Below are 12,701 nucleotides of genomic sequence, written 5' to 3'. Positions count from 1 at the left end.
CTGTGTCTGCTTCTTCTCTGAACCAGGCATGGTAGCATTGCATGAGCTTCATGATGCCAATCTGAACCATGATTCTACTCCTTCTTCCAAGTCGCCTGCTGAGGCACCTGCAGCATTCATCAAGAAAACTCTGGAGAACTGTGTTCCAGTAACAACTATCAACCCTGGAACCAGATCACCTACATTCCTAGTGCCCAGAACCTGAGAACTGATGCCTCTTCTCAAAAGCCTGAGTTCCTGGAAGCCTGCTCAGCCCCAGCTCCTGCTGACATTACACCACATGAGTGCATCACAGTAGGGACTTGTACAGATTCCTGGCTTGAGGACCTCTGTAAGGCCCAATAGATTATTTTGTTCTTGAAAAACTGTATTAGGGGAGGTCGCCAAGATGAGCCCTAAGATGAGCCTGCAGTGTTTCAGTCAAGAGGTGGGCTCCTATACATACGTATTGCCCAGAAAGCTGCGCACCTGGATTCTGAAGCAGCATCATGACTCTCCCACAGCAGGGTGCTTTGGGCATTTTAAAACTATCCGGGTTGTGATATGAGTTTTGGTGGCCTAGAGTACAGAGTGATGTGGAACATTACATGCAGTCATGTCCTATCTGTACTAGAGCTAAAGCTGCCCCAGGTTCCCTGCCTGGGTTCCAGGAACCACTTCCAACTCCCACCGGACCATGGAGGAAGTTAACTTTGGACTTTATAACTGACTTGCTGATCTAACAAAAATGCAATACTATTCTAGTAATTGTGGACACTTTCAGTAAGAAGGCCTACTTCATTCCATGTGTGGGTCTATCCTCAGCCATGTAACCCTGGAACAGTACTTGCGCTGTTACGTGAATTATCAACAAAACCACTGGCCGAACCTGCTTCCACTGGCCGAGTTTGCTTATAACAACTCCATTCATTCCTTTCCCAGCAACCCCCTTCTTTGCCAATTATGGTTACCACCTGCAATCATTCATGAACCCTGCAGCCACCCTGTCAGTCCCCGCAGCTACAGATTTCATTCATGAACCACAAGCCATACAGCAGCTGTTGAAGGAGCAGCTGGAGAGACCCAAGACTGCATGCAAGCATGCAGCTAACCAGCATCGACAGGAGGGAGGTGATATCAAAGTGGGCAACAAGGGTTTGTCTGTCTATCCATTACCTGCCCACCTCTACACCACGTAGGAGTTGGATGCTTGATGCATCATTTTGTAGTAAAGGCCCAAATCAACCCTGTGGCATTTAAATTGAAGCTGCCAACTTCCATGAAAGTACATCCAGTTTTCCACTGTTCTCCAGAGACTGCTGCTCACCCTTACTGGAGGAAAGAGCCACCCCCCAGGAGCTGAAATCATCCAGGGGCAAGGGGAGCATGGAGATGAATAGATTTTTGGATTCTTGCTGACATCATGGCTGCCGGCAACGTCAGCAAGAGTATGGACTGGAGAACTGTTTCTGGGAAGCTGAAGATATATATATACCAGCACTTGTGAGACTTTATACTCCCCCACACTTGAGATTTGAGGGGAGAGAAAATTTCCTGGGGAGGGGGATGATGTCATGGGCCCCAAGGAAAAACTTTGGCAAGATTCGGTAGAGAGTGGGTTGCAGATGTTGGGGAAGGGCCTAGGGAAATCCTGGCTGAGGCACTTCCAGCAGCCTCTGGTAACTGAGTTTAGTGAAGTTAATCTAGCCTGCCCACCCATCAGTGAAGACTGATGAGGTTCTCTCACTGGCACCCAGCCCAGACCTAGCCTTGGAAAAGACAGACTCTAGCAACAGCTAGAGGAAACATTGATGAGTATAGTTTTTCTGAGCCTCAGTGTATCCTCTCATCAAGGCCACATAGATTAGAGAAGAAAATGTTCTCTGCTTCTAGGAAAAGCTCTTGCCTTGCAGCAAAAGCAAGAAAATACCAGAGAATGCTCAGACAAGCATGTGCCTGCCCATTTCTCTATGTAGGATGGGTGAATGAGATTAGGGCATACTGACAACTGTCTGCTATTGCCTCCATAGTTTGTATCTTGAGATACATAGTCTGTTGTTGCTTTCACCTGCCTAGTTTGTATCCAGAGATATGCCTAGCCTGTTTATGAGGGATGCCTAGCATGTTTCTGAACTGTCTAGTCTGCTCCTATTATGTATCCTGAATCATGCCTGAAGAATGCCTGGTGCTGCGTGCCTGTACTGACTTCTGGAATAAATCTTTGTGTAAAACCTAGACACTGAGTCCTGAGTGTGCTTCTCTGGGTTGGGATCCAGGACAAAAACCTGGAAGGAAAAAGGTGACTTCCTCAATTAGATCTTTAATACTGTGGGTTTCTCAAACAATAATTCTGACATTTGGAGATGATACTTGGAAAAGAAGGCTGAGCTGATACAAGCATGGTTTTTAAAGTTTGGGGTTTTTAAATTCAGTATTGGAATAGTATTAATTGTAATAAATAAGTTAAATATTGTTTAATCAATTATGTAAGTACTTCTTTGATGGCAGACTACATGATTTCACCTTTTGAATAGAACATAGTTGTTTCGGATAATGACAGCCCGAACAAGAGATTCCAGTGATGATACTAACTACACTCATGAAAATCTGAGATGCCACCTGTAATCAGGATAGAGACCAGGCTGTTACATAAGTTAATCACTCTTATTCCAACTGCATGTTGTGTCAGAGCTTACATAGCTTCAACCCAACAGTTTATTGAAGGAATGGCTAAATGTTTTTAGCCAAGAACCACATTGATCTATGGTCAACCCTCCAGGGGCTGCATATATCAGAGCAGATGTGGCGGAAGTATAGAAGTGCAGGCTGCCTTCAAAAGGCTTTTCCATCAGCTATTTAGCTCTGTTGTAAGTCTAAATTATATTCATTATTAAATTCAGTAAAAAAAATCAAGTTAATGTATTTTTATTAAAACAGGCAAATTTGGGAGAGGGGACTTGTGGTACTATCATAGTATTGCAGTCATTGTAGAAGAACAATCATTAATTTAAAAACAACTAAAAATAAATGCTTTTCTTAAATGACAAATGAGGGGCCACAACAACACTTTTGAGGGGGACGTATATGACCCATGGATTAGCCATCCCTGGTTTAGCGTTTAAAATGAACGTTAATGTCAAGGAAATGGAAGAATACTGGGATTACACCAAAGAATTCTGCAAACCCACAGGTGTGTCTAAACCATGGGAGACCGAAGATGATTGACCATGTTGTTGAACTTTGAGGGGAATATTCAACTTTTTGTGCTAGCACTAGAGTTAGCATGAGCACAATGGGGTTTCCCCATCTCGTCTCCCCATGTGCACCCCGCAACAACCCCACATCTGCTCTGGAGGGCTGGGAAAAAACCCAGAACAGGTTTAGGGGGCACACAGGAGGAAGAGAGGAGGAGATTGTTCCACTGGTCAAAGAAATCCTTGCACTGATGAAATTATGGCATTAGCGCTACATTGAATACAACTCTAAGTAATTGCAAGAATGTGCATCTCAGATGGGAAAACAATACTGCAAGAATTCAAACCACATGAAGGTCTCATTGGATAGCAACCAACTAATCAGCTGTGCTACCCACAAGGGCTTTTAGCTATGTAATGGAACTTCCCTATCTACTCCTCTCCCCACCCAACCCCTACATCTGTTCTGGGGTTCCCACAGCACAGGTGGTTGACAACTACAACGAGACGCCTCAGTCAGAATCACAGGGTCATTCAATTTAGCAGAATGTTTTTAACCTTGGTGAAGCACATATTTCAGTTTGCAGGGTAAGTTAGCTTAATGATTCTTCTCTATTGTCTACAGGCTTCTTCAGATATATTTACAAACTTCTAACATAAGCATGCAAGAATTGTTTGAGCAGTAAATAATAGAAACCACAGCATTAAATGCATTTTTATTAGCCATTTCCAACATAATTGGAACAAAAGGTGGGCAAAACAGTCCCGTTAAATATAGATCTATAATGTATTTGACATGAGAACAATTTCATTATGTGGCAGTAATATTACCTTAATATTAATAATATTATCTGAATTATCTTAGCAACTCACTTTTGCTTCCATAGGAGCATTATTTTTTCTTACAAAAATATAGACTTGTAAAGCTTTCCATTATAAGCAATATTCCATATAAAAATTGGTCTACCATCTTTTTTCTCCTGTTTGGACAGGAACACTAACAGAAATGAATGAAATACCCAATAACATGTAGGAACAGTTTGGTCAACTGTGTTCCAGAACTAAAAAAAAAAAAAGACAGACAGAAAGAAATGTATGAAAAACAAAAATCCCACAAAACCGTAATAGTTTCTCCACTTTACTATCCAAGTGCTAAAACAGGGCATTTGAATAAATAGATATTTAAGCAATAGTAAGCAAGATATGTTAGGAGTTGGGTTAGTTGTTACTGTTGTGCTAAACTTAGAATGACCTTTAAAAGTTGACCCTGAAAACATACTGTAAATGTAGATCTGTCAGTTGAGTCTTTGTCAGCCACCAATGTGATTTGACAGGTTGACAGCAGTCTGCTTGAATACTACAAACTGCCGACTGTTGGCCTAGATTTCAACAGGCTATCAAAATACCATTTTAACCCTTGGTGTTCTCCTATAAATAAAGGGTCAAATGAAAACATTCCCTTGTTATGATGTCATAACATGCAAAATACTTTTAGGGTTGGATTAAAAAAAAACATTAGTAGAAGGAAAACAGGCATCAATGCAATTCTGCAAAGAGCTTGTACAAGAGTTCATGCAATGCTATAGACAGTGTCTATATTACAGTAGGACCCCGCTTTTTGGCATTCCGCTAATATGGTGGTGCCAGCGGGTGCGGGGAGCTTGCACACTCCAGCTGATCACTGTCAGGTGGAGCATGGTGGCTGGAGCTCCCCACACTCCAGCTGATGGTGCGATCAGCTGTAGTGCGGGGAGCTCGTGCGCTCCAGCTGATCGCTGTCAGCTGGAGCGTGGGGAGCTTGCACGCTCCATTTGATTGCTATCAGCTGGAGCACGGCGGCTGGAATACAGTAGGGCCCCACTTTCTAGTGGTTTTCACTTTTCGACAGGGGCCTGGAACGTAACCTGCTGTGTGAGTGGGGCCCTACTGTATTTTCCATGCTTCTGTTTGAGCAAGAGGGGGTAAAACTCTTGCGCAAACAGAATAACAGTTTTGGATTTTCCTGCACTTTTCCACCTTGTATTAGAGTTTTGAGCTATACAACAGCCCTTCTGAATGGAAGACACTTCCTCTAGATAGAAAAGCACATTTGTATCCAATCTTATACAACACTTTTTTTGCCATCCTACACATATAGCCACTGATACCTGCTTCACACAAAATCTGTTTTGGTAATTCAGTACTTACTTGTTTCCTATAGCAGATCTGTACTGCTGCATATTTAAACAATATGTCAGATAAGTCTCATTACAGCAACCGAAAGAGTAACAAAAGTCTTTCTAAATAATGGGAAACATTCATCTTATAATGTTAATATAAAAATATTGGCATCATGCCGTCTGTAAAAAGTAACTCATGCATGCCTGAATATTGCAGGCTGGCCTGTAGTCCTCGAATCTGAAGATACCTTAAGAAGCAGCGTGTAACAATATCCTGAGCCCATTTAAATAAGCAAAAACACAGATGCACCAATACTTCCTTCTTGCCCTTGTGTTTAGGATTACAGTCAACCTCCACAATAATTTTAACACTTCACAGGTAGCCATCTTATCAGTATAGGATTATTCCTTTTGTTACTAAAAATATAAATCACCCAGTAATTCTGAAAGAACATTTAAAGTGTGGCAGTTTAAGATAAATAATTCACCTCTGTCTTTATGAGTTTATATAGCCCACTTCCCCCTTCACAATTTATGTTCACATTATTGAGCATACTGGAAATCCCAAAATACTTTTTGACTTGAATCTTGATGGCACCACATCTCAACAATGGAAGCACCGTTGTCATTTCGACCAATATTTGGTTTTTGCAATACTAACTGTTTTCTTCTAACTGATTTACCTGTTAAGCAGATGGAAAATGAATTATTAGAATGTTTATTTTTACTACTATTATTGATTATAAAATTTCTAATGCTTTCTAAATGCTGTACAGAGATTAAAAGAGAAGACTAACAAGACACAACACAAAAGGAAATAGTAATGGGGAGGGAAGAGGGAAACAAGTAAATTCTGGTTCCAATTCTTGAAATTTCATAATCCCAGCAATATTTTCTAATCTGGTGGGTCTCCCTGCTTTTAAGTACTCATATATCCACAATCCATAGCCCTTAGCTTTCTGACTGGTAGGTGGCAGGGACCAACAGAGCAATCCAACTCAGGAGTAGCTGGCAGGAGGGGAGGATGGCAGAGGAAGAGCCAGCAGAAAGCTCCACGGCATCCACTTGCCACTTGGGAGCTGCTGGCCTGGCTGAACGCAGGCTCCATTGGGAGCTGTGCACTGGAGCAGGAAGAGAAGAGCCAACCCCCATGAACAGGTCTACTGGGGAGTCAGCACTCCCCATAAACCACCACTGGAATAATTTTACTGCACCAGCCTTTTAGCTGGTGGAACTTAGGGCTGGATCGGGAGTCCAAGGGGGACTTGGATGCTGCATAAGTTCCCCCCTGCAGTTCCTTCTCTGCTGCGCCTCCAGAACTCCTCATTTTTGGCACTACCAACAGCTCTTTGTCTGCTCGGCTGGCTATCACCAGTGGACCCTCAGCAGGCTCCTGGTGCCACTGCAGCTCAGCCAGGATGGGGGGCTTCTGCTGGGAGCCTGCCAGCTCAGATGGGGGTTTGCCACATCCAACTTCCCCCAGCCCGGTGTAAACTCAAGTTGGATTGCTCCCCAAAGCACACTTCTCTTTGGTTATTCAGTCCTAGAGGAACTGGCAGTTGGAGCAGAGTAACAATTTATAAACAACTTATTTCTCTGACGGCTAGTTTCTACAGGGTATGGGAAAGTGGTTTTTACTTATGTTTTGAAAAATAGCTATAAAAATATCTTAAATGCTCATTTCCATTGAGTCTATTTCAAGTGCTTTAATTAAATTAACATTTAAATATTTATAAGACACCTGACAGATTTTGCCATAGCTAATATATTTAGCTACACACAACTCATACAAATAATTTATTTCCACATTTTTACAATGAACACATTATTTAAAAAATAGTGACTATATTTTATAACAGCCAAATGATTCTGTCTTCACAAAAATGTTAATTCCCTTCCATTCTTTAGGAAAAACTATAAACTTTTTTTCACCTGATATTTGGGCTGAATACTTTGAAATATCCTCCAGAATATCACAAGAGTTTACACTGAACAAATGTAGTTTCCAAATACCACTGCAATTATGGGATCATAATTAAATTTCTTTTTAAAATGATGAATTTGCTGAAATTTAACCACAATGACCATTAAAACACACAATTCCAGAAGTTTTATTTGCCATACATCTGCTGCTATAGGAAAATCTTTCAGATGGCTTCTAAGACGACGGAATGAGAAATATGAAACCAAGAGCTCTTCCTGATAACCATACATTAAATAGCTGTCAGCAACAGCTTGACTAAGTAAAAGCAAGCAAGGTGAAGAGTGAATCAGATAAGACAAGAACTCTGCAAAGAACATCATTTCCTATGTACAAATAAAAAACAGGCTTCATTCAACATTTGGAGAATTCTTTCTTCTTAGACACTTCTGAGAAAAAAATATAAAGTACATATATATGAGAAAAATGTATTGCAAGATTTCAAGTAAATGAGAAAACTTTCCTATATTCCAATAGGTATAGAAATTGCTTTGAAAAAATAAAAAATCATTTTTACTTTGCCTTTTTGTTTTTAAGCATTTGATAAGTAGATGTCTGCAAGTCTTCAATGGTCTCTGCAATTGGTTTATTCAGAGTTTCTGGAAGTAGAAGAGTCAGGAAACCAGCTGATAATCCACTGATTCCAAAGACCACAAATGGTACAGATGGACCAAGGGTTTTCTACAACAAATCAATAACAAATTCATAATTAATACCCATACACGTTATTGAAGAACAAATACTACCAAATCTCTTACCCACTCAATTAGTATGGATGTTCAGCAAACATCTACCAATGTATATATATATGTGCATACATAGAATGAGTGCCCAAAAGGATATGGAGGTAAAAAATAATAATGATATGACTATTCCATGACAGCTCCATTTGTTGCCCTATCAGTGAGTTGTTAATGTGATAAAGGACTGTTGTTGAAGACACTAGCTGGTCTGGTAGGTGGGTACATACCAGACACACCCTCCACCCCTATCCCTGGGTTTTCTTAATATTTCTTAGAATAAGCACCCATGTGGTTCAGCAAACCACTTGTTTTTAGACATACACAGAGAATTGAAAAGAAGTTTGCTAATTCAGCACTGATGAAAAAAGAAATGTTTTCTCTGTGTGTGTAATTCTGCTGCATGCAAATTCAGGGTCTTGATCAATGTGGTGGTGGTAGTGGGGAATAAATATGCATCCTTAACAGCCTCCCACAACCAGCTCCCAGGCTCCAGCTCCTCTCTTGGGGCCAAACTACACGTGATATAAAAAGTATGTTATTGGATCTCCTCATATGTTCATCTTTACTTAGACGTGGCCAATGGGAGGCTCAGAGTATGATGGACCAGCAGTGCTGGGTGAGAGTCCATTTAACCCTTTCCCCAATACTATTTTTCCTATCTAAATTGCAAGATGCTAACACCTTCTGTGTCAGCTATCTAAGGGCATGTCCTGCCTTCAGCTCCTCTGCCGCAGTGGGCAAGTCTTACTAGCAGTATTGGTGACTTAAAAGGGAAGAGCAGCCTCCAAGTTGCCAACTTGGCAGTGTTGCGCTGTGTGTAACTGTGTGCTTAATTTCATTTAAAGCAACATCACAGTAGCAGAGTAACAGCAGATGCTGAAATGCGAGTGTGCCAGCGTGTGCGTGCGTTTACCTAAGAAAGCAGGCTTTTACCCTGCATCAGCATCACTGAGGCTTGAGACTTAGTAAAATAAGAAAAGCTACTTTATTTATAGAAATACATAGTAGATAGAAACGCAAATCTAGTTCTACCTAACTAAGTTGGAGGCATAATGCCCAGGTGTAGGGGTTAGCCTCACTGCTTGGAGAGAGAAGAGACAAAGGAATGTCTCCTCTCTCCCGGACAGTCGGAGGAGGAAAGGAGTGGAAAGGGCGGAAGGAGGAGGGGCAGGTAAGCTTCCCTAAAGACGTAACAGTCTAGTGACAGAAGGAAATCAGTCAGAGCATCACAGGTAAAGGTAAACAAGCCTATCCATCTGGAGGACCCTAGCTCTATCTCCCTTCTGGAGTACAAACAAAAGAACAAAACAGGAGTTGCTCTTGCCCCACTTCCAACAGGCAGTCCTATATAAAAGAGCTTATTATTATTGATACTGCTTCTGATTAAGTTATTTGTGTTTATACATACATAAGCCATGACTCACTAGGTTTCTGAATAGAGGTGTGAGGTGTATACAGTCTTTTCCCACTGAACTAACTACCCATGTGGCTCTCCAATGCCTGGAAAGGAGTGTGTGTCCTCACCAAAGTTACATGAAATTTAAAATGCTACCTACTTTATGTCTTTTTCTAAATATTATTAGATTGTTTATTCAAACTTGCTTTTCTACTTCTCCCAAAGAATAGACTACAATAATTATATTCTACTTCTGCAGAAGAAAATAGATTGTGTTAACATATTTTCTGTCCATAAAAGGCAACCCACCTTTTACTAGGCACGTGCAACAGTATAGTCACATCAGATAGTGTCATGGAGAGCTGTAACATATGTATCCCTGCTTCATACAATTTAAAGGCAATTGTAGTATCACTACAGATAAATGGTTAAATATTATTAGATATTTTCTAAAAAATGCTATACACTAGTTAAAAAAGGTGGAGGAGTACTACTTACTAGAGAAGGGACAAATGGAGCCAAAATACCACCAAATCTGCAAGTCATTGAACATACACCTAAGCCAGCATTTCTGTTTAAAAAAAAAAAGTTTTAGATACCTGCAAAATATTTGCCTGAGAGGAGGAAGATCAACACTGAACGCTTTTAATTTTATGTTTAAAAATTAATGTGTAATACAGTTTCGATTTTAAAAGCAAACACCTGAGTACACTTCTGTTTCTCAATAGAATTAGTTGTGAGCCCACCAGTCTCATCTCCTGATTTGGATGCCACCAGAGGTACATACTCCATCACTCCTTTTTAGAAATCTGGCAACTCATTCACAATGTTCCCAGCATTTGAGACTAAACCACTATTTGGAAAACACTGTGTCTGTGTATCTGTACCTAATCTTTAAAAACCCTTAAAAACCAGCCAAATGAGAACTGAGCATGCTCAGTGGAAACAGAATGCTGACCTGACTGTTTGCGGAGGGGGGGATGAATTAGTATCCTGGAAAAGGGCACAGCTAGCTGGCTAGAACCCTGAACAGTAGTGTTCTGCACTGCAATATTTTGTTGCATGTCTTAACTTACAAACTGAATTATGGAACTTTGAAATATCTCCAGTTGAGAAGCATATCTGGATTGAAAAAAAATTACAGGATACATGACCTGCTTCTTCATTTAATATTCCAAGTGCGTAATAATAAAGACTAATACTTTTAAAATAGACAACAGTTGTCAAGTATGTGAGGGTGTTTTTAAAATAGAGAGCACATTCAGATGGGAGGATTCTGATTTAGTGCTATAATCATTATCTTGAATTAAATAAACAATATTCCTAGTTTAAGGAGAATCCCATTCTACCATAAAAATTTATTTTGTTATGGAATGTGCAATTAGGGAACAATAGCTTCTTAGCCACAAAGCTCAATGGGTGGAGGTTTAGCCTCTCTCACACACAGCCTAATAGAGTTGTAGCAAGGATAAAATGTGGTAGAGAACCTTGTATGTCACTTTGAACTCCTTGGTGGAGGGGCTAGATAATAATGTAATAAATAAAATGTTTGTGCCAGTGTTTAGTTTTGATGGTCAATTTGGTTGTTTCTACCTAAAGCTAACTACCTCATGCTGAAATATTCATAAGGTTAACAAAAAACAAATACAATGTATTATAACAGTGGTTCCCAACCTGGGGGCCGTGACCCCTAAGGGGGCCGCGAACAGTAAAGAAATGATTTTTTTTTTTAAGTCTTCACTCCCTGGACACTGTCTGCTTCCCACTGCTGCTGCAGATGACACGTTCCCCTTGCTCCTAACAAGAGAGGAGGACTTTGCTGAAGCACCAGAGAGTCTTTCAGGTGCACCGAGGGCAGCATCTGCCTATAAAACGTGTAAAAAAGGTAAAGGTGTCCCTGCACTTATAGTGTGAGTCGTTTCCAACTCTTAGGGTGACGTCTTGCAACATTTACTAGGCAGACCGTATATATGGGTTGGGATTGCCAATTCCTTCCCCGGCCTTTCTTTACCCCCCAGCATATGCCGGGTACTCATTTTACCGACCACAGATGGATGGAAGGCTGAGTGGACCTTGACCCCTTTTACCGGAGATTCGACTTCCTCCTTCTGTTGGAATCGAACTCCGGCCGTGAGCAGAGCTTCGGCTGCGTTACCACCGCTTACCACTCTGCGCCACGGAGGATGTGGCAGACACCAAAGGAGGCTGAGAGTGGAGCTACCAGGAAGAAGAGGGGATTACTATAGCCAGCTCCTTTCTCCTCGCACTGCCACTGCTGCTACTGCCCTTACTCAGAACGAGAGGGGAGGGCTTTCTGTGAATCAAAAAGAAGCAAGGCTGCAAGAAAAGGCTGCTCTCCCCCTTCTGTCCTGGCAGCCAGCCTGCCTGCCTTTCTTGGCTCCTAATTCACTGCCATCTCCTTTTAAAAATTGTTCTTATTTGTGAGGCTGCCCAGATCTCGCCTTTGGCCCAGATGGAGCCAATGCATGCATGCCTGCTTGCAGGAGGGGCAGGTGTGTTTATTATTATTATTATTTATTAAATTTATATACCGCATACAACTAATCTATCTTCTGCTCCACTCTCATTCCCCAAGTGCACACTAACCAAGTCATCAGTTCTGATGATCATCCCCAGGCCTAAAAGCACTAACCCCCCTACTCAATCTATCCACCCTTTTGTCTTCACAATCTAGCATCCCCACCACTACAACATTGCTTTATTATTATTGTTGTTGTTGTTGTTGTGCTGTTGTTGTTATTGTTATTATTATTAAACAATAATAAAAGCTCGGTAGGTTGGCTGAGGCTGGGTCCACATTCTGCAGCTGAAATGTATTTATTTATTTAATTATTATTGCATTTATATTCCACCTTTCCTTCAAGTTGCTCAAGTTGGTGCACATGGTCCCCCCCCCCCCGATTTTTATCCTTACACCAACCCTGTAAGATAGGTTAGGCTGAGAGACTGTGTGTGGCTCAAGGTCACCTAGTGGGCGTCATAACTGGGTGGGGATTTGAACCTGGATCTTAGTCCAACACTGTAACCCACTGGTGTTGGGAGACAGCACTGTACATCTTCAGACTATGTGTGAGGGTGGGTAAGGGGATACCAATTTGATTGGGCCCCTGCATTAAGACAAGAAGTTAACATCCCCTTGTCTGCAGGGAACTTTTTATGGAAAGGGGTATTTGGAGATGTGATTTTGCCACACACCATTTTTTCAATTAACAAGCTAAAATTACAATT

General features: G+C 41.2%; 1 protein-coding gene across 5 annotated transcripts in view; it reads right to left on the bottom strand.

Moving 5' to 3' along the window:
* Positions 1–3,875: 3,875 nt before the first annotated feature.
* The window catches only part of LOC133388790 (solute carrier family 22 member 15-like), a 32,035-nt gene continuing 23,209 nt past the window's right edge, over positions 3,876–12,701 (bottom strand). For 4 of the 5 annotated variants that reach the window (XM_061635138.1, XM_061635140.1, XM_061635136.1 and 1 more), the window contains 3 exons: positions 9,951–10,023; positions 7,836–7,994; positions 3,876–6,015 (listed from right to left, as the gene is read on the bottom strand). In XM_061635138.1, coding sequence (XP_061491122.1) covers positions 5,989–6,015; positions 7,836–7,994; positions 9,951–10,023 — 259 coding nt within the window. In that variant the 3' untranslated portion in view covers positions 3,876–5,988. Of the gene's footprint in view, positions 6,016–7,830; positions 7,995–9,950; positions 10,024–12,701 lie in introns of all 5 variants that reach the window. The other variant, XM_061635137.1, reaches the window with a different exon arrangement.

Source organism: Rhineura floridana, chromosome 7 (genome assembly GCF_030035675.1).
Source record: "Rhineura floridana isolate rRhiFlo1 chromosome 7, rRhiFlo1.hap2, whole genome shotgun sequence".
Lineage (NCBI taxonomy): Eukaryota > Metazoa > Chordata > Lepidosauria > Squamata > Rhineuridae > Rhineura > Rhineura floridana.
The sequence above is the reverse complement of the archived record's forward strand: the minus strand, read 5'-3'. Positions and strand labels throughout refer to the sequence as shown.